The 22,822-nt window shown below is 41.2% G+C and overlaps 1 protein-coding gene and 1 pseudogene across 2 annotated transcripts; both read right to left on the bottom strand.

The window, feature by feature from the left end:
• Positions 1 to 249: 249 nt before the first annotated feature.
• Positions 250 to 4,331, bottom strand: LOC146499004 (leukocyte elastase inhibitor-like; annotated as a pseudogene). Its single transcript, XR_014870220.1, has 7 exons — positions 4,246 to 4,331; positions 2,099 to 2,282; positions 1,619 to 1,756; positions 1,420 to 1,535; positions 1,176 to 1,318; positions 875 to 1,042; positions 250 to 707 (listed from the first exon to the last, which is right to left on the bottom strand). The product of XR_014870220.1 is annotated as a leukocyte elastase inhibitor-like (transcript).
• Positions 4,332 to 8,603: 4,272 nt separating this feature from the next.
• LOC146499005 (leukocyte elastase inhibitor-like) lies at positions 8,604 to 10,882 on the bottom strand. The gene is made up of 6 exons (XM_085138082.1): positions 10,699 to 10,882; positions 9,929 to 10,066; positions 9,728 to 9,845; positions 9,484 to 9,626; positions 9,195 to 9,353; positions 8,604 to 9,061 (listed from the first exon to the last, which is right to left on the bottom strand). Exons 1-6 carry the CDS (start codon positions 10,864 to 10,866, stop codon positions 8,651 to 8,653), a joined length of 1,137 nt encoding a protein of 378 aa, XP_084994208.1. The 5' UTR covers positions 10,867 to 10,882; the 3' UTR covers positions 8,604 to 8,650.
• Positions 10,883 to 22,822: the final 11,940 nt, after the last annotated feature.

Raw genomic sequence — 22,822 nt, forward strand, 5'->3', positions numbered from 1 at the left:
AGCTGCCCGTTTCATAGATACTAATGCACCATCATACAATCAGAGCTACAGACTCTTGATAATAAGTTGGAGTTTCCTCTTCAGTTTGGAGGACACAGTATCTATGTTCTCTAAATCTGCTAGAACTTATGCTTTTATACAAGTACCATCTATTTTATTAAAAAAAAAAAAAAAGAAAAAAAAAAAAAGAAAGAGTTCTTAATTAGCAAAACATCACAATACAAAACTCCATTTACTTTATTTCAAAGATTTCTTTTAATTTGAATTGCACCATCATCTTCCTCTGCTGCTTCTGTCTACTGAGGAGATGAGAATCTGCCAAAGAACAGGATGGACTTGGTCTTATTGTGTCTGATAAAGAAGAGGAAGGGGTGATCTGCTGTGAAGTGTGTGTCCGGTATATAACAAAGTAGCTTGGTCATAGCACCTGTGGCTGCAGCAGCCTCTGTGCCTTCCTCGTTCACATCCACAAAGGCCTTGTGGGCCACCGTAGACAGGAAGAGCCCCCCTTCACCATTCATGCCAGACAGGTCAGCCCTTCCTGCACAGAACACGTCCTTCATACCCAGTTTAGCCAGAGGATCATTCAGTTCGTAGTCTTCCTCCAGCTTGAACTTTGGCAGGTGAAGGACAACTTCTGAATCAACTTCCATGTTTTTCCTGTCAGTCCATTCATTCAGCCTCTCCTGTGTTAGCTCCTTCTCCAGCTGGAACACAGTTAATACATTTTGTCATAATTCTTTTTGCTCATATTTAAATTCATTTTATACATGAAATCAGAAGCAGTCTGTTAAATGATCAAATTTAATAAATTAAAGTAAAGCAGAAGAGTTTGTGGCTTTTCTTTACAGGAACATGTTTCTAGGCTGTGTACCTTCAGCAGAGGGTCTGAGCCGTCTGAGGACTCCTTAGGCAGCAGAATGAACATGCTGAGCTCCTCACCCACATAGGGCAGCTCCAGGATCTGCAAATCATGGTCAGCAATGTAGTTGTAGGGAAGCATCATCTTCTGGTGCATCATCTGGACTGGTACGGTCTCATTCTGACACACAGGAAATCCAGGAAACCAGATCATGTTATCATAGAGCTTCTGATGGTGTTTACCTTAAACATTTTACAGTTTCCTGTATTCAGACTTTGTGTCCAGATTTTGTAACCTTCAGTTAAATTTCTACCTGTTTGACTTTAAAGGGCATCTCTTTGGTTTTTGCCTCATCAAATGAGTTCTTCCAGTTGCCCTTGAAGTAGACAGCATTGACCAGAGCCAGTCTGGTATCTGCATTTACTGTTCCTGGCTTCAGAAGGTCTTTTATCTTATCTGACCAGAAATACAGAAACACAACAATATTTCATTATAATCCACAGAGGATGCTAAAATGATTCCCTGCTGTTCAGGCTGTGGAAGATGCACAGTCTCACTTTGTGTGCTGCTCGACCCAGCTGTTGATCTCTGCTCTGCATGCCTCTGGAGCTCCGATGAAGTCCACAGTCTTCAGGTCTGCCTGGTAGTACTTCTGTGTGGCTTCAAGGAAGTCCTGCAGAGAGCAGACATCTGTTTATTAATCCAGTCTTTGTAATGAAGAACTTTATGAAGAGAATCATTGATGTGGACACTCACTGGGAGGAAGTGGGCAGTGTTTTCTCCATAAAGACGGTTGGCTAGTTTCAGGATGTAGGATGCAGACGGTGAGTTGATGTCAGCGTTCAGTTTCTGGAAGTCTGCATGGACGCCTTCACCTGAGCTGAATGAGAGGGCCTGTGTGGCATTGAAGACAAAGACCGAAAGGATGTGACACTGAGCGACTCTAATGTAACAATTTATGGTCCAAAGGTAGAAACTGGACAACTATTCTTTATTTATATACACGTTTAATGAAACCCGCAAAGTTGAATTCTGTCCATTCATAAACCTACTGAGAAGAAAGTATAAGACAGCACTGGTGTCACAAGAAGGACAAGGGGACACACACACACACACACACACACACACACACACACACACACACCTTTTAAAATGCAACGAGGGCTTAAAGTTTCACAGGCATGCTGGCTGATTAACTGATGGGCTGGTGCAGGTAACAAGTGACAGTGAGCTGACCTGAGCAATCTGAGCTGCAGTGTCTCCTTTAGCTCCCATGTAGACCATGGCCAGGGCTGAGCTGATGCTCAGAGGGGAGACAAAGATGTTCCCAGCAGGGTTTGTCTGGCTCAGAGCTCGGAACAGCTCCAAGGCAAAGGCCGTGTTTGAGCTGCTGACAGCGGACATGGCTGATGGCGTTTTCCTGTAACATGCAAACAACCGTTTAAGCTGCAACAACATTACATACCGGAAACACAATAGGAGCCTTTATATTAAAGCAATGAGGGGGGAAAATAAAACACAACACACCAGCACTGCTTGGAGAATATAGATAATCACCCCAATCATCTGCCAGCTGTGCATTTATTTTAACAACCCGAGCTGTTTTCACAAAGCTGATTTCTGTGACTTAAGCACGCTTTACTCACTGAGTGCGAGAAACTCAAAGCAAGATGAGAAGAGAACGATAAGTGAAACTCGTAGACACATAAAACCAGGATGAGCACAGGAATGAGGAAAGCGTGTAAATAAGGTTGGTGGAATAAAGAAATGCGGTCCTACGGAAGACGATCAGGGCAAAAACAAGAAGAAAAAAAAGTGGGGACTTTAATCTCAGAATTCTGTAAGAAAAGTCGTCCCCACTTTTTTCTGTTTCCAGTGGCAGTGGAATCCTCTTCTGGTGATGGCTTATTTTACAGAGAACAGCATGACTAGATCTCGTGTGTAAACCGGAACTCAGATTGATCGACTCTGACGGGAACGGCTGATGGGAATGTTTCAGAGAATGAAGTCAAAGGAGCTTGTAAAGATAAGCGTCTGGACTTCTTTAAGTTGCTTGAAGACGTTTCACCTCTCATCCGAGAAGCTTCTTCAGTTCTAAGGTCAAATGGTGGAGAGTCCCAGATATAAACCTAGTGGGAGTATCCCCCCGCAGAGGGACAAAAGGACCCCTGATGATCCTCTAATCGCCTGAGCCAAGGTGTGAAACTGGGCGTGGGTCCCAATCAGCCAGAGTTTCGGGTGAGCTCGTTGTGAAACCTGGCCCCACCTTATCATGCAAATTCCTGAGGTCAGATGGCCCAGGATGTGAGTGGGCATTAAGGCGTCTGGGGAGGGAACTCAAAACTGGATTATAAATGGCAGACAGTTGGTGTTGTAAACCACCGCCTCTGTTCAAAGATGGTCGCTCACAGTGGACATAGATGGCTTCTTTCACGCCTCTTTCAAACCATCTGTCCTCTGTCCAAAATGTGAACACTGGTATCCTCGAAAGAGTGACCTTTGTCCTTAAGAAGCAGATGGACAGCTGAGTCTTGTCCTGTGGAGGTGGCTCTTCTATGTTGTGCCATGCACTTGTGAAGTGGCTGTTTGGTCTCTCTAATGTAGAGGTCTGGGCATTCCTCGCTGCATTGTACAGCATACACCACATTGTTAAGTCTGTGTTTTGGAGTTTTGTCTTTTGGGTGAACCAGTTTTTGTCTGAGTGTGTTGCTGGGTCTGAAATGCACCGGGATGTCATGCTTGGAGAAACCTCTCCTGAGTTTTTCTGATACACCGGCTACATAGGGGATGACAATGTTGTTGCGTCTGTCCTTCTTATCCTCCCTCGCTGGTGTCTGATCTTCAGACGCTTTTCTTTGCAAGCTCCTTTGACTACGATGACCTGGATGACTGAGAACCTTCACAGACATATTTCAGAGAATGAAGCTCCTCTAGTGCAGCTCATTGGTTATTCATTTAGTTCCCACGAAACATGGAGCCTGTTCTAAAAAGCACATTTTACAGTCTGGCTCCAATCTCCGACTGTAAGTTGAACTCACAGAACAGTGTCTCCTCTCCGATCTGATTATTAACCACATATATTACGGCTCCTCCAAACCAACGGCCGCGGCAGGCTAAACTTGGGGATACTGAAGACACGCAACAATAACACAGGAAATGCACTTCTGAGCTACTGTTCTCTTTATTCAACCATTATACTATTCAAAACACAAATCAGTACATGGGATCCAATATAAAACAAATGCACAGACTTCACAAAGAAAGATGACTGCCACTCTCAAAGTTTTACACCAATTATTATGCCAAATTGCGATATCCACCCGCAGAATCAGACACACTGCACATTCAGTTGCGGTCAACAGAAAGTTTTACCCCATGCTCACCTTACGTCTCTGCTCATCAAACAGCAGGTGCGCTGAACAGGTGAGTGCAACAACATTTATTGCCCAATACACACCCATGAGTCACGCCCCACGACCGTGCACCAATGCAGTGTGTGCATTTTAAACCAACCCTCTTAACCCCAAAAAGGAAAATCTCACATATGGCTCGAATGCACAATGTACGTATGTGCATTCCTCCTTTTATAGAGGAATGCACATACGTACATTCCTCTATAACAGTGGTTCCCAAACTTTTTTTGCTGGGCCCCCCTTGTTTTACAAGAAAAATGTTCGCGCCCCCCCTCGCGTGCACGCACGAACACATCCTCCAACCACACACGCCCATATTTTGCTCCATTGCGGTTTATTTCACACCTCAAACATTTAGTAAACAATTAAGGAAATACAAGTAATCTGCAATAAATTACAGGTAGTAAGAAAATAAACTACTAAGTCTTTTACGCTACGTCCACACCTACACGGGTATTTTTGAAAACTCAGCTGTTTCATCCACACGTAAACGGTGTTTCGAATCACCGAGAGCAGAGATTTTTTAAAACTCCTTTTTTGCGTTTACGTGTGGACGAGGAATACAGAGTTCGTCACGCAATGTCAAAGGTATGTGCCTTTTTTCACCTCACGCTGTGTGCACGTTATTGTTTACATGAGATGAATTGCAGAATGGCAGACAGAGACGAAATACTGTTAATCTGACTATCTACAGGTTTTACACGCAGTTACTGTCCCTCCATTTAGAAAGGCAGAGGCATCATGGTGTAATTATTTTACATGTAGTTGTTTTTTTTCCTGTGTAATAATATTCATCATTGCTATCAATACATTTTTCAAAAAATCCCTCTGCAAAATGGGTTCAAAAACATAAACAACTGTTGGATGCTGTTTGTCCGTGATTTGAACCGGGGTACAAATTGTGGCAGGATGAGCCTGATGTTATTTGTATCCCACTGTAACTTTACTGTATAAAGAGCTAACATCTCCAAAATGTCAGGAGTAGTTAGTCATTACAACAAGTGTTTATGAACTAAAAATCAAGAATGTGGGATACTGTTTGTCCGTGATTTAAACAGCCCAGCGCTGCTCCCAACGAAGGGAAAACCAATCCTGCAGGGAGACCTACCTCGGCACTTGTGCAGGTGAAACCAAACGGAAGATATGCTTCACCATAGAATGAAGTTGGTTTGGAAACATATTCAGCTATGCTTCATCTCCTGCTTTGCGTGTGGGCGCCCGTGCTAGCAGTGTCCAAGCGTTGTTTTTTTTTTTTTTTTTCCCTTTTCATGCCGCGCCCCCCCTGCAATGGCTCTGCGCCCCCCCTAGGGGGCGGGCCCCACACTTTGGGAACGTCTGCTCTATAAAATACTCCTGTGTTCTGGCCGGAAATGTTTCCTCATTGCTAACTGGTGTTATTTTTTCCTCTTCTGTTACATCATCCAGGGCCTGTATCTCATGATTGTATTTTCTTTTGGAAGACTGTTTCCATGACCTTATGTATTTCCTTCCAAAATGGAACCACACAGGGACATTCCCAAAAAATGCGGAAATGATTTGCTGTTGCATGTCCACAATGCCTCCAGCATGTTGTATTCTGAGAATAATTGGATTTTTGAGCTGGGGTAATAAAATAACGAATTACATTCTTCCAACTGAATTCCCTCCACGAGGGGGAACTTGTTACTGACCACTGCTGCCTACAGATCCCATCCCATTCCTCTCCTGTTAGGGATAGATTTCTCTCTGTTTCCCATCTTGCTTTAACATATCTTGTATCTTGACCCCGTAGATTGATCAGTGAACAATATAATTTGGAAATTATTTTTTGATAGGGTCCATCTCTATATGCATTCTCGAATATATATATATAATCTCTTCATTCCCAGTCGATAACTGAGGATTTTTTAACTTTTTATTCAGGAAGTCCCTCAGTTGCAAGTATCTAAAAAAGTCTTAATTTTACAACCCAAACTTTTTCTTAAGGTCTTGGAAACTCATCACTTTTCCATTTTTCAACAAGGTACTGTATGTGGTGAGACCTTTATTTGCCCATGTTTTGAATGTCGAGTCGATCTTACTAGGCAAAAATTCTGGGTCATATGCAAACCACTTAAGGAATCTGACCCTCTGGTTTAATTGATACCTTTTAAGTACTCTTTCCCATATCTTTAATGAACTTACTATCCAAGGGTTGCCCAGGTCTCCCAGGAGTCGTAACTCTGAAGGATCTCCTATCAGTGCCCCAACAGGGAAATTACCTCCCAAGGACAATTCCACTTCCTTCCATCTTGAACAGTATCCAGGTTTACACCAGCCCACCAGATTTCTTATTTGTGTTGCCCTGTAGTAGTCCTGTAGGCAAGGGAGGCCTAATCCTCCTTTATCCTTGGGAAGCTGAAGTGTTTTGAACTTAATTCTTGGCTTTTTACCCACCCATGTAAATCTTGAGAGGATCCTATCCCATTCTACAAAGTATCGATCAGGATTTTCTATAGAAACAGACTGGAATAAGTACAGTATATTTGGGAGCATATTCATTTTTATGATGTCCACTCTAGATGAGATGCTTAGATAAAGGGTTAATGACCATCTGCTAATATCTAGCATGATATCTTTTTTAAGTAGGGGGTAGTTGATTTCTTCCAAACTGGTTCTAGCCATTGATAAGTTTATGCCCAGATATTTGATAGTTCTTTTGTCCCAGCTTAGTTTGTATTTGCTGAGCAGATTTTTTTTTTTTTTTGGTTGGGGTGGGGGGAAGGGCTACAAAAGCTACTAAGCACTTGGGTTTTTTGTATATTCAATTTATATCTCAAGTATAGCCCATACTCCTTTAACACTGACATGAGCTCCATAAGTGATTCAGTAGGTTTTGATAAGTAAACCAAAACATCACCTGCGAACAAGGCCAATTTCTGCTCACTTCCAGCAATATTAATCCCTTTTATTTTACCATTGTGCCTAATCCTTTGAGCCAATGGCTCTATAAAAATAGCAAATAAGAGTGGACTCAGTGGGCATCCTTGTCTTGTGGAGCTTTCAAGCTTAAAAGCATCTGAAAGTTCACCGTTAATCTTTATTTTTGCAGTTGGGCTATTATACAAAGCCCTCAATATTGTAATGATGGACCCATTAAACCCAAATCTAAGCATTGCTTGGAATAAAAATTCCCATCTCACAGAGTCGAAAGCTTTTTCAGCATCTAGACTCAATAATATTGAGTAATGATTCTTCTCATTTCAAAGCTGTATGTATAAAGCTTCTATCAGAATGTTAAAGTGGTGTGCTGTATGTATGTTGCTGTCTACAGCCTGAGGAACATAAAAATAACAGTGGCTCCTCGTTGCTCATTTGGAATGCGTAGTCCTTCCTGCTTGACTCATTGGAAAGTTTTCCAGTGTATTATCTAGACCGCACTGAGGATAATTACGGGGGAATAAACACACAGGCTTTTGCCATTTTCTGGACTTGAACACAGTTTGAGAGAGAGAAACTTTATTGACAGCCACTGATATATACACATGTACATCACTTGCCAAACACTATGCATGTTATAGGCTGTTTCCATGTTCCTTTATATACTCTCTGCATTCATTCAAACATTGTCCCTGTGTGTTGACAATGCTGTATAATTATGTTTTTTAATTGAGAGCATATTTGTCTTAAATGAATGTCAACACTGTCATCCCTAAGATGTGATTTTTTGGAGAAAAAAAAAGCTTGGAAATTCTCACAGTTGTGCATTCTTGTGAACTTGCTTTATGTGGCCTTGGTGTTTCAGGTATTTCCATGCTCGGTTTACCCAGAGCAAATACAATGATGAGTCACTCTTTTAGCACCAATTAGTGATCGACTTGAATATGACTGCAATATTTTTCTAGCAATGATTCAGCTCAATACTGGCATCAATAGGCCAGTATGTTAACGAGCTCACATCCTCAGCCTGGTCATTCCACAAGCTTCCTGGCATGTCTGTGCTCTCCCTCGTGTTCTCTCTCCCCCTCCAGTCTGTGTCTCGGTGTACTTCCTGTTTTACTTTGATAGTCTCCCGTCAGTGTACATCACTGTGTTTGCTCCTGCCCCGTCTCATTATGGTTATTCGTTATCAGCTGCCCGTTCCATAGATACTAATGCACCATCATACCATCAGAGCTACAGACTCTTGATAATAAGTTGGAGTTTTCTCTTCAGTCTGGAGGACACAGTATCTATGTTCTCTAAATCTGCTAGAACTTGTATAAAAGCACAAGTACCATCTATTTTATTTTTTAAAAAAGTAATGAAAAATAGAGTTCGTAATTAGCAAAACATCACAATACAAAACTCCATTTACTTTATTTCAAAGATTTCTTTTAATTTGAATTGCACCATCATCTTCCTCTGCTGCTTCTGTCTACTGAGGAGATGAGAATCTGCCAAAGAACAGGATGGACTTGGTCTTATTGTGTCTGATGAAGAAGAGGAAGGGGTGATCTGCTGTGAAGTGTGTGTCCGGTATATAACAAAGTAGCTTGATCACAGCACCTGTGGCTGCAGCGGCCTCTGTGCCCTCCTCGTTCACCTCCACAAAGGCCTTGTGGGCCACCGTAGACAGGAAGAGCCTCCCTTCACCATTCATGCCAGACAGGTCAGCCCTTCCTGCACAGAACACGTCCTTCATACCCAGTTTAGCTAAAGGTTCATTCAGCTCGTAGTCTTCCTCCAGCTTGAACTTTGGCAGGTGAAGGACAACTTCTGAATCAACATCCATGTTTTTCCTGTCGGTCCATTCATTCAGCCTCTCCTGTGTTAGCTCCTTCTCCAGCTGGAACACAGTTAATACATTTTGTCATATTTCTTTTGCTCATATTTAAATTCATTTTATACATGAAATCAGAAGCAGTCTGTTAAATGATCAAATTTAATAAAGTAAGTAAGCATGTTTCTAGGCTGTGTACCTTCAGCAGAGGGTCTGAGGACTCCTTAGGCAGCAGAATGAACATGCTGAGCTCCTCACCCACATAGGGCAGCTCCAGGATCTGCAAATCATGGTCAGCAATGTAGTTGTAGGGAAGCTTCTTCCTCTGGTACATCATCTGGACTGGTACGGTCTCATTCTGACACACAGGAAATCCAGGCGATCAGATCATGTTATCATAAAGCTTCTGATGGTGTTTACCTTAAACATTTTACAGTTTCCTGTATTCAGACTTTGAGTCCAGATGTAACCTTCAGTTAAATTTCTACCTGTTTGACTTTAAAGGGCATCTCTTTGGTGTTTGCCTCTTTAAATGGGTTCTTCCAGTTGCCCTTGAAGTAGACAGCATTGACCAGAGCCAGTCTGGTATCTGCGTCGACTGTTCCTGGCTTCAGAAGGTCTTTTATCTTATCTGACAGGAAATACAGAAACACAACAATATTTCATTATAATCCACAGAGGATGCTAAAATGATTCGCTGCTGTTCAGGCTGTGGAAGATGCACATTCTCACTTTCTGTCTGCTGCTCGACCCAGCTGTTGATCTCTGCTCTGCATGCCTCTGGAGCTCCGATGAAGTCCACAGTCTTCAGGTCTGCCTGGTAGTACTTCTGTGTGGCTTCAAGGAAGTCCTGCAGAGAGCAGACATCTGTTTATTAATCCAGTCTTTGTAATGAAGAACTTTATGAAGAGAATCATTGATGTGGACACTCACTGGGAGGAAGTGGGCAGTGTTTTCTCCATAAAGACGGTTGGCTAGTTTCAGGATGTAGGATGCAGACGGTGAGTTGATGTCAGCGTTCAGTTTCTGGAAGTCTGCATGGACGCCTTCACCTGAGCTGAATGAGAGGGCCTGTGTGGCATTGAAGACAAAGACTGAAAGGATGTGACACTGAGCGACTCTAACGTAACAATTTATGGTCCAAAGGCAGAAAGTTGACAACTTTATTCTTTCAGCAACATGTTTAATAATAACATTTAACATACTGTCTGTCTCATTGAGCATCATGCTCTCAGTAACTATACTGTTTGTGGGTTTTATTGATTTTAATGCCATTTATATAACACATTCCATCCTCATATGTTAGACAGAAATTGCTGACGTCCCACTGGGAACATCTTGGGGTTCAGTGTTTTGGCCACATAGAAAATTAAGCTTTTTAAAGGTGTTTAACAAAACCCCAAAATTTAAATTCTGTTTATTCATAAACCTACTGAGGACAAGATTTTGCAGAAATTTTGCAGTTTGTCTATAAACAGCACTCTTCTAGCAAAAAAGTTCAGATTTTCTTCTTTTTAAATACAAAAATAACAATAAATGATTTCTTCTGTATGGAAAACACAGTCAGCCATATTTGACAAGACGTTTTGTGGAAACATGTCAAACTGACTGCTTTTAAAAGGCAATGAGGACTTGAAATTGCACAGGCATGCTAGCTGATCAACTGATGGTGTGGTGCAGGTAATATGTAACAGTGAGCTGACCTGAGCCATCTGAGCTGCAGTGTTTCCTTTAGCTCCCAGGTAGACCATGGCCAGGGCTGAGCTGATGCTCAGAGGAGAGATAAAGATGTTTCCAGCAGGGTTTGTCTGGCTCAGAGTGCGGAACAGCTCCAAGGCAAAGGCTGTGTTTGAGTTGCTGACGGCGGACATGGCTGATGGTGTTTTCCTGTAAACAACCGTTTAAATTGCTACAGCATTACATACTGAAAACATAACGAGAGACTTAAAGCAATGAGAAAAAACCTTTCCGGAAGTAACACCAGCACTGCTGGAGAATAAAGAAAATCAAAGGATTCCTATCAGAGTTATCTGTACACCAGTCAGCTTTGCATTTTTTTAACAGCCTGAGCTGTTATCACATTAGCTGGTGTCTATGACTCAACCACACTTGACTCGCTGTGTGCTAAAAAGTCAAAGCAAAATGACAAGACATAGAAAAGTAAAACTACACTCACACATATAACAAGGAAAAATCCAGAGGACTACCTGATTTACAAGAGCACAGGACTGTGGTGAGACAGGAGACTGACTGTAGTCCTTCTCTCTGCATAAATAAGATTGGTGGAAGGAACACGGGCGGTCCAGTCTCACTGGTTATGACTCATTTTCCAGAGAACAGCATTACTAAATCTCATGGGAAAATCTGAACTAAGAATGCTCAACTCTGAAGGGAAATAAAATCCCGGACTGTAAGTTGATGAATCAGAGTGTTCTCTATAATGTGAATCATTGTTTCCGACATATGTATGTGTCATCTGGGGAAGAAGGACTTTTCTTACCTAGTTGTTGCATGCCCAGTGCATCGCCGGAGCACCATTTCCTGCCATACAAGACATCTACAGGAAGAGGTGTCTGAAATGGGCTGGGAAAATCATCAGAGACCCTAGTCACCCAGCACACAGACTCTTCACCCTCCTGCCCTCTGGGAAGCGCTACAGGAGCCTCCGGACTAGGCAAAAATAAGAAGCTCTTTTGAAAATAATAACATGTCTCAAAAAAGTTGGCACAGAGTCGTGTTTGCCACTGTGTAGCATTATCTCTTCTTTTAACAGCAGTCTGTAAACATGTGATGAGAGCAGCTACTAGACTTTTGTCTGATCTTGGATTCTAGCTGCTCATTTTACATTTCTGTTGTAATAGCTGCAGTATGCGGTTTAGTATACTGTAACATACAAGGCCTTCCTTGAAAAACATGTTGCTCTAGCACTTGTATATACTTTACCTTTCAGCATTGCTGGGGCTTTCCATAGCAAGCTGAGAGTACCATAGAGACTAATGCACCATCATTAGTGCCTATGGTAGTGTCTGCTAGAACTTGTGCTTCTATAGAAGTACCATCTATTTTATTAAAAACAGAAAAAAATATGAATTTTTTAAATGAAAAATAGTTTTATAATTAGCAAAACATCACAACACAAAACTCCATTTACTTTATTTTAGTGGTTTATTTATTTCATTATAATCCACAGAGGATGCTAAAATGATTCCCTGCTGTTCAGGCTGTGGAAGATGCACATTCTCACTTTCTGTCTGCTGCTCAACCCAGCTGTTGATCTCTGCTCTGCACGCCTCTGGAGCTCCGATGAAGTCCACAGTCTTCAGGTCTGCCTGGTAGTACTTCTGTGTGGCTTCAAGGAAGTCCTGCAGAGAGCAGACATCTGTTTATTAATCCAGTCCTTGTAATGAAGAACTTTATGAAGAGAATCATTGATGTGGACACTCACTGGGAGGAAGTGGGCAGTGTTTTCTCCATAAAGACGGTTGGCTAGTTTCAGGATGTAGGATGCAGACGGTGAGTTGATGTCAGCGTTCAGTTTCTGGAAGTCTGCATGGACGCCTTCACCTGAGCTGAATGAGAGGGCCTGTGTGGCATTGAAGACAAAGACTGAAAGGATGTGACACTGAGCCTGAGCGACCCTAATGTAACAATTTATGGTCCAAAGGCAGAAACTGGACAACTTAAATTTTTCTGAAAAAAAGAAAAGTAAGAACCCCCCCCCCCCCCAAAAAAAACAAAACAAAACCTTGTCCTGTAAGTTATATTCCTTTTGGAAGGTTTACTGTATGGTAATGGGTATAATGGTTTGTACATGTTAAGGTTTTGCCTCAGTACTTAGTACCAAATAATCCTACCAACATGGTATCAAAGTTAATAGCAGTGGCCATAATCTCCTGCAATGATTACATCCAGCGGTATTAGGAATAAAAGACATTTCTATTGTTTAACTGTTGGTAGTTTGCCATGTTTGTGCCTTAGTATTTGCAACTTGTAAGACATGTACTATTTAGCCAATTTATGTTCTACAGCAGTGTGTAGAACATACCTTTTGGAGCCATGGCACATATTTCACGTTAGGAAAAAATAAATAGGGTTAGGGGTTAGGCATGTATCAAGTCCTACTGACACTGCTGGGCATACTCTGGACTTGGTCTTCACCTTTGGTGTTTCCCTGACCACTTGAACTTAAATGACATTGTTTTTAGCGATCATAAGTCAGTTTCTTTTAATGTATCTGTCAACTCAGAGTCTCCTTCCCAAGGTTTTATTAGGCACACTCAATGACTTAATTACAGTAATAGGTAAAATAATATTCTCATTGTGTTCTTTAGATATATTGCCTCCCTCTGTCCTGTCTGGTACTCTCACCATCATTGGTCCCACATTGTTATCCATCATCAACAGTTCACTGAGGCAAGGTTGTGTTCCATCCTATTGAAAACATGCTGAGGTAATTCCACTTTTAAAAACACAGAATCTAGATGCTAGCTCTGCTAGTAATTATCGGCCTATTTCAAAATTGACATTCATAAGTAAACTACTGGAAGAAATTGTAGAAAATCAGTTCAGGACCTTACTATGCAGATTACAGATTTTGGACCCTTTTCAGTGTGGCTTTCTAAAGCAGCACTCAACTGAGACCGCTCTCTTAAGGGTCTATAATGATTTGTTAATGGCTTCTGATGCAGGAAATTTTTCTGTGATCATTTTGCTTGATCTTAGAGCAGCCTTCAATATCATTGACCACAAAATGAACAGGCTGAAGGTTTTGGCTGGTATATCTGGATCTGCGTTAGACTGGTTGTCCTCCTACTTATCAGATAGGACCTTTTCTAGGACTGACAGGTTGACTGACAGGTTTACCTTTAACATTGCCCCCCTAACCTGCGGAATTCCACAGGGTTCAGTTCTGGGTCTGTTATTATTTTCTTTTTACATGCTCCCTTTAGCTGGCATTATTCAATAATTTAGTGACATTTCTTATCATTTCTATGCCGATGACATTCGGCTGCATATGTCCTTTAATCCTCATCAGCTGGATAGGCTGTGAACCCTAGTCCAGTGCTTAACTCAGGTTTCTGGTTGGCTTTCTAGCAACTACCTTGTATTAAACATGGAGAAGACAGAGACCATGATCATAGCTCTTCCTGAACTACATTCTAAAATCAGTCACGTTGTTGCCCCTTTCTGTTCTTCTCCCAAGTCAAATATTCGAAATCTGGGAGTAATATTTGATTCTTCTCTGGGCCTGGACTCACATGTAAAATCTCTGTCTCGTTCCTGTTTCTTTCATTTAAAGAACATTTCTAAACTGTGAAAAATGGTCTGCTTAGCTGAACTGGAAAACAACTGTTCATGCATTTGTGTCATCACGTTTAGATTATTGTAATTCCCTGTTTACCAGCTTGGACAAATCATCTCTTTCTCGCCTCCAAACTATACAAAATGCAGCGGCCAGGCTACTAACATCTTCTAGCAAGCGTGCTCACATTACTCCTATTTTTATATTCCTTACATTGGCTCCCAATTGATTTTAGAATACGCGTTAAAATTCTTGTCTTAACACTAAATGCACTAAACGGCCAGGCCCCAGATTATTTATCCAAGCTTCTTATAAAGTATACTGCTGCTGCTTGTCTCCGCTCACAGACTCAGAGTTTGTTGGTTGTTCCCCGTACACGACTGAAGACCAGAGGGGACAGAGGCTTTCGGTCTGTGGCACCAAGGCTGTGGAACAGTTTACCACCACAACTACGTTTGGTTGACTCTGTGGAATCCTTTAAAAAGCAGTTAAAAACTTTTCTTTTTAAACAAGCTTTCTGTTGATCAACACTTTTTAAATTTTAATTTACTATTAATCTTTTATATTGTGTATATTGTCTATTTTGTTACTTAACTTTCTGTTTATTTTAATCTTTGTGTACAGCGCTTTGTGACGGCCTGTCTATGAAAAGCGCTTAATAAACAAACTCTGCTTACTTACTTAAAAAAAAAATTATAATAATAATCACACGGCACACCACCAAACAAAAATGACACAAAAAGGATATTGACATTTTCCCCCGCGCACCAGGTATAGAAGAATTAGCTCAGTTTGTCCCCAGTATAACTTTTTTGTTTTTTTTTCTGACCACTACTCATGCTAGGGCCTTCATCCGGGTGAAAATTTTCTCCAGGGCATTGACTACTTTTTCTTTTCTGTTGCTATTACGCGCTGCATCGTCTAACAGCATGAGAATTATGTAATTTCTTGTTCGTTTTCTTCTGCTTACTGGCAGTTGGCAACTAATTTAATTAGAGCAGGTAGTTGTACTGCCTGCTATTGGAAGACAACGTAATTGTTCTGCAAGTTACTCACGCTGGTCGCAGGAACCAGATAATCTTCAACGTAACACTTGATCATCTCTCACGGCACTATGCGCCGGCACAGTGGTTGGGAAACACTGGTCTACAGTGACCCCTTGTGGACACTGAGATATTGCGGTGATGAGTAGATGTGATTGTGACTCTAATAATTATGATATTGCCTGTTTCTGTTTTCAGAAAATCATGCTCATAAGTCACACCTACTGTATTCTCTACAATAATAAGTTCAAGTATGGCTGCACCAAATTTGGATTGAGCCTGGAAAGATCTCTGATGTAAACAATTCTTCTGTGGAACTTAGTTAAAGACAGTTAACCCAACTCCTGCGGTCTTTCTGAAAGAAGACTTAGTCCAGACTTGTATACCCAGACTTCATGTATTTCTGTATGTATGAATGCATATAGTCTATAATGTGGATGGGTCCTTATGCTGGTCACAATCTTAAATAATGACTTGTTTTCAACACACTAACAATACACTAACATGGGATGAACATGTGGAAGATCTACTTCTTTTGTTACTGTGTGTAAAGCCAGTTTGATATATGTTATTTGCACATCCATAGAGTTAAGGTTCAGAGGCACTGCATGTTTTGCAGTGGTTCTTACAGAAAAGCTGCAAGTGTAAAGCATTTGCTTGGCACTGGCAATATATCAGGGTTTAGCCCCAAAAACATCTTAGTTAACCAAAATAAAAATAGAAACGAGACTTTTGAAATAAAATCTTAAATTAACTGAAATGACATTCGTAATGGAAAACTAACTACATTTTTTTTAAAAGGAAATATCCTTTAAAAAACTGTTACTACAACTTTCCTATTGAGGCTTTGATGGAAGTGTTTATTGAGTGTACAAATAAAATAATATTAGAAGAAGGGAAGAAACTTTATCTTAATTCTAAGAAATGTCCTCAGCTTGAATCAGTTAAATAGAAGATGAATAAAATAAAATATGGAAAAAAATACCTTTGTTTTTGTGCTGCCTACATTGTAGAGTGTGACTTTATCCCATTCCCTACTCATTATCCTGTTTAGAGACAAAGTGGGATACAGAAAGATGAGGGGACCCTAAAATCGGTCACAGTGGCTCAATGTGGGGAAAAGAATCACAACTCATAACAATTTCTATTGTGAGTTTTAGATTTTCTTAACGTACAGGCTGTGATCAGCCGATCTGAGCTACTGCTGCTCTGAGGTTTACTGCTCTTTGTGAATTTACACAACTCAATTCAACAAGATGTCAGCAGAAGTTGTCCTGATGGATTCCATCCTCTGCACTGGCAGTACACTGTTTATGTTGTCTTTATACTAGACCAGAGGTGGGGACCTCCAGGCCTCAAGGGCAGGTCTCCTGCAGGTTTTAGATGTCACCCGGGGTCAGCACACCTGAATCACATGATTAGTTCATTACCTCTGGAGAACTTCAAGACATGTTGAGGAGTAGGGCTGGGTTTCAATTATCGATTTATCGATTAAAATCAATTTTAGCTTGAATAAAGGATATTAATTCATTAAATATGAATTAATTTTTAAATAAAAATATATTTTGCCAGAAACGCCAGAATCTCAGGTTAAAGCTTTCATTTCAACAACCACCAAACAGCTGAAAACAGCAAATGAGAGCAAATAAACGGATTCCACACAAAGACGTAAACACCAAGCACAGACCCGACGCATCAGAAACTGAGATGTCGGCTTTCTCACCCAACAACACGTACACGGACACGCCGTCAGGGCTGAAAGCCTACGGCTCACAGATTCTGAAGCTGCAGGTTTTGTCACTCTGACCAAAATTCACTGAACCAGCAGCAAAATAAGATCAAAACTGCGCTTCGCATTTGATAAACATCGTCATTAATTCCCTCTTACTTTTGCTGTTTTTCTTCCACCACGATAAAATTCACACTTCCTGCACAGCTCTGTCTCTCAGTACTTCAAGAACAGTTTCCCATCTCAAATGTCTGTTTTCTGGATTGTTTGCTTATTACGCTGTCGTCCCCCCCCCACAAATGACCTCCGACAAGTAAGCCTCATTTCCGCTGTTCAATACCGCAGAAATGTAAACTTTTTAAATTGTACCAAATTGCAAAACACTTATCTGCGACTTTAATAAAACCTCTATAACTTTGCTCTGCTTCATTTTAGCAGCATCAGGTAATGTTTACATCTTGATTCATGGTTTTCTTCTGCTTTTGTTCTACTGAACAATATTTTTAAGGCGGTTATCTGCTATGAAAAGCCAGGCCAGGAAAATCTCCTTCATGTTTTTCTGTGTTTTATCCTTGGTTACTTTGACACAAAGGCATCTGCTGTGATGCTCACACCTCTGATGAAGTCTCGCAAGTCTCAGTACTGATAAATTTCTCTGAATCTGGGATTAAATCAGGACCTTGTGAATCGGAGAGATTTTAAATCAGCTGTCAGACTGTACAATCAGAACTGCTCCCAACAAACAGATGTATACATCAGTGCTGTAACTTGCACTATTTTATCAACCGATTCACAATATAACCAGGGTTTGCCTCTTATCTGTATTTAATTTTATTGAATTTAATAACGGTACAGTACTCTGTTTTTGGTAATCATTGTCCTTGATATAAATATGTAAAAATTGTGTGTGTTTCTGTTCTGTGGCTTGTGTGCTGTTTGTTTGTATATGTGTCTTTCTGGCTGCTGTTACACCCAAATTTTCCCTTGTTGGACAATTAAAGGATTCTTCTTCTTCAGTTACTAAATTCAAGCATCATCAGCTGAGCTTCAAATTCAGGCAATCGTGGCTCAAGAGTTGGGAGTTTGCCTTGTAATCGGAAGGTTGCCGGTTCGAGCCCCAATGTAGCTTGCCATCACCCGTGCGTGAATGGGTGGATGACTGGATGTGTAAAGTGCTTTGGGGTCCTTAGGGACTAGTAAAGCGCTATACAAATACATTAATCTCTGTTATACTCTGCACCACAGCCACTGTGCACTAGTCAGACATGTCTAACCTGTTTATCCTGCACTAAACTGCAGAGCATTGTAATGTAATGTAGTCTTGAAATAACACAGTTCATCTACCTCATTTGGATTAGCAGCATGTTTCACAATATCATCAAAACAAAACAGCTAGCTGTTTCTTTTCTCCCTCTGTGAAATTCAGCAGCTTGCCCTTTAGCTGCAACCCACTATGAGACTTATGCTTGCTCCTTTCCAGTATTGCTAGCTAAATGGTGAACCACAACTTATGGAGATCTGCATTCATGCCACAGTTGTAGCCAATTAAATAAATAAAAACATAAATAAACAAAAAACACTGACCCATTGACCTCTGGCAAATAGCTTGTTTCCCACAAGCTTTTCAAACACGTTTAACTAAATACCAAAAGGTGAATTGTATTTATTCATAAACTTACTGAGGGTGAGAGATCATGCTGTTTATCTATAGACAGCAGCAATGTGTGTTTTTTATAAAGACAAAAAACAAAAAAACAAACAAAACAGAAATGTTTTTTTTTCTATATGGAAAAACACAGACATCTGACAAGACGTTTTGTGAAAACAGGTCAGACTGACTGCTTTTAAAATGCAACGAGGTCTTGAAGTTGCACAGGCATCATGCTAGCAGATCAACTGATGGCGTGGTGCAGAGAACAAGTGACAGTGAGCTGACCTGAGCGATCTGAGCTGCAGTGCTTCCTGGGAGCTCCCAGGTAGCCCTGGCCATGGTCCATCCTTGCTCAGAGGAGAGACAAAGATGTTTCCAGCAGGGTCTGTCTCGCTCAGAGTGCCGAACAGCTCCAAGACAAAGGCTGTGTTTGAGCTGCTGACGGCGGATATGGCTGATGGTGTTCTCCTGTAACATGCAAACAACCGTTTAAGCTGCTACAGCATTACATACCGGAAACACAACAAGAGACTTTAGATTAAAGCATAGAGAAAAAGTGACTTTTTTAGGAGAGCGCATACAGACAGAAACAACCGGAGCTGCCCCACCCACTGAAGCTAAGACACCAGACACGGTGCAGCCCGTTTCAGAAACTTGTCAACAACGGCTCTCTGCTCACTTATATGAGACTACAAGCTACTAAAACGAAGACAAATCCAGCAGACTACTGTTGTGTACCCACCTTATTACTAAATTAGGCAGAGCACCCTGAATTGAATCAGGACATAAAGCACGGTCTTTATCTTGCTTTATTGAATACTGTCCATCTGACAACTAGCCACTTAACAGGGCCTCCTTCGGACCACAACATCCGGTTCAAAAGTTATCACATAAAGACATAGCCATATATCAATACATGACATCCCCCTTTTCCTTAGACTCAAACTTTAGTTGTAATAAGTTTGATGTCTTTTTTTTTCCAACATTGAACATTCTTTCTTGTCTTACTTTCTAACAATTATATTATCTAACTGCCTCACCACACATGTACCTTTCTTTTTTCAATATATACATGTCGACATACACATATGAACTTGAAACTTGCCAATTTTAAGTTACCTCTTCACATTGACATATTATAGTTCATTTCACCACAAAATCACAAAACCTCTCGGGCATCTTTTTAGCCCTCTGTGATCTACTTGGTCTCTCTGGCCCCTGGGAACCCTCTTGTGGTGTTGGAGTGAAGGTGTCAGTCTTTGTGGGTGTTTCACCTTCCTCCCTTTCAGGTATTGTGTCGTAGTGTCCTTCTCTGGTCTCATTTGTCTCGTATTTCTTCACGTGTGTGGTATTCCGGTGATAGCGAGCTCCTGTTGGTGATTCAATAATGACTTGGTTTCCAGTTCTGCTTACAACTTTGTGTGGTGTTGCGTTGAATGGTGTTGTAAACTTGTCCACTTTGTCTTGTTGAACCAGCACTGTGTCTCCCCTGTCAACTTTTGAATACTCAGCTCCCCTTTGTTCATCAGCATAAATCTTTGATTTTCCTTTCTGTTCGGTGTCTCTGTCACGCACGTCCAACTCCGTTGTTTTTGCCTCACTGATGTTCGGTAACTTTCCTCTCATTTTGCGGTTGAACAGGAGTTCTGCTGGACTTTTGCCCGTGGTTGGATGTTCAATGCTGCGATACACTGTTACATATTTTCTTAGCTCTCGCTTCCAGTCAAGTCCTTCGGCTTGTGCGATCCTGATTCTTTTCATCAATGATGCATTTTGACGTTCCACTTCTCCATTTGCTTGAGCCCATTTTGGTGTAGTTCTTATATGTTTGATTCCATTAGTTTCACAATATTCGCTGAACGGCTCAGATTTGATGGTAACTGGTAGCCCATGTCTGCTAAATATACAGTCAATAGAGTCAATGACTTTTTCAGCAGTTGTAGATGACATTACATCATACTCATAGTACCGACTGTAGTAATCTATCAGTACAAGTATTGAGTGGTTCGAAGGTAGCGGTCCCAGTAAGTCTACCGCCACATCTCGCCATGGTCCATCCGGTAAAAGTGTGTTTCTCAGTGGTTCAGGTGGATCTGGTCTGGCTGCTATTTGACATCTGTGACAAGCTTTACAAAACTTTTCTGCAGCTTCGTCCATCCCTGGCCACCAAACTTTTGTTCTGAGATGCTGTTTGGTTCCAACAATTCCTAAATGTCCTTCATGAGCTAGTGAAAGTGCTTGAGCTCTGAGGTTTTCTGGCAATACAATGTGAGTTCCCCGCAAAACTATGTAGCCGATGACACACAGTTCATTTGCAATGGGTGCATATGTTTTGCATTTTTCAAAGTGTCCATTTTCAATAGCTCTTCGCACTTCTGTTAATTCTGAGTCTGTAGCAGAGGCTTCTTCAACCTCTCTTGTTGTGAGTGCTTTTGGAGTAGCATTAACTGCAACAAATCTCACATATTCTTCAGATTCATGCTTATGTATCTCTTTTGACGTGGTGTCAGACAGCAGTCTTGACAGTGAAACCGCAATGTTTTGTTTTCCCGCGATGTGCACTACTTTAAAGTCATATGGTTGCAGTCTGAGAACCCATCTTTCTATGCGTGCACAAGGTTTAGATCGCTGGCTGTATATGACCTCTAATGGCTTGTGGTCTGTGATGGGGTCAAACTTCCTGCCATACACATATGGATGTAGTCTCTCACATGCCCATACCAGTGCTAGGGCTTCTCTTTCTGTTTGAGAATATCTTCGCTCACAGTCTGTTCAACTCCGACTTACGTAGCACACTGGTACCTCTTCTCCGTTCTGTATTTGTATTAGCACTGCGCCCAAGCCTACAGGGCTTGCATCTGCTATGACTCTGGTTGGGGCTTCTTTGTCAAAATAGGCTAGGGTACCTGCTCTGGCTAACTCAGTCTTTAGTCTTTCAAATGCTTGTTTTTGTTCTGGCCTGAATGTAAACATAGTTTCTTTTCGAGTTAAACGTCGAAGTGGTTCAGAGAGTGTAGCAAACTGTGGTATGAACCTGCTACTGAAACCTACCAGTCCAAGAAAGCTTCTCACCTCAGTAGCATTCTTCGGTTCTTGGGCTTCCACCACAGCTCTCACTCTTTCTTCAGTTCGGCCGATGCCTTTCTGTGTCAGCAGTATTCCCATGAACACGAGTCTGTCCATGTTAAACTGGCACTTCTCTGAGTTTAGTGTCAGACCACAGTCAGAGAGTCTCTTCATCACAGCATGCAGGCGCTTATCATGGGTTTCCAGGTCTGGCGCGTGTATGATTACATCATCTGAAATTTTCTCAACTCCTTCAATGCCAGCTAGTGCATTGGCAATATCTTTCCCTGATTATTGCCTCATTTGCTTTTCTCATGTCTAAGCACATTCTGATATCATTGTCACATTTCTTTGGGAGTACCACTACAGGATTTACCCTATGGTGTAGGTCCTTCTACACGTTCTATAATGTCCATGTCGATTAGTTCATTGATCTTTTTCTCCACTGCATCCCTCAAATGATAAGGTATGCGCCTCAGTGGCTGTGCTACTGGTTTCACATTTGGATCAATGTACAGGCTGTTCTGTTTGGTGTTTAGCTTTCCTACTCCTTTGAACACTTTTGGATACTTTTCTTTAAGAGTGTGCTTTAAATTTGTGACAGCCGCCACATTTTCACCTATTTTCAACACTCCTAACTTTATGACAGTCTTTTTCCCGAGGAGTAGTTCACCATTACCTCTAATCACAATAAATTCAGCCTCTTCAGTCCTGTCACCAATCTTGATTTCACATCTGAATGCACCTTTAACCGTGAGTGCCTGTGCTGAGGAATATGAATATAAATTCCTCTGCTCTTTAGGTACATATGAGTGACATTTTATCTTTTCAGCTTTTCCCATATGTTTTCTCCCATCACATTACTTGTAGCTCCAGAGTCAACTAACATTTTCAACTCTATTCCCCCAACAGGAAAGGTAAGTTTCTCAGGTACATTATCATCATTTACAGTAAATGCATAATCATCTTGTTCAACAGCATTCACGTTTTGTTTCTTTTGTCTTTTTGTACGACACATTTTTGAAAAGTGGTCCTT

This window comes from Neolamprologus multifasciatus, chromosome 17 (assembly GCF_963576455.1).
Source record: "Neolamprologus multifasciatus chromosome 17, fNeoMul1.2, whole genome shotgun sequence".
Lineage (NCBI taxonomy): Eukaryota > Metazoa > Chordata > Actinopteri > Cichliformes > Cichlidae > Neolamprologus > Neolamprologus multifasciatus.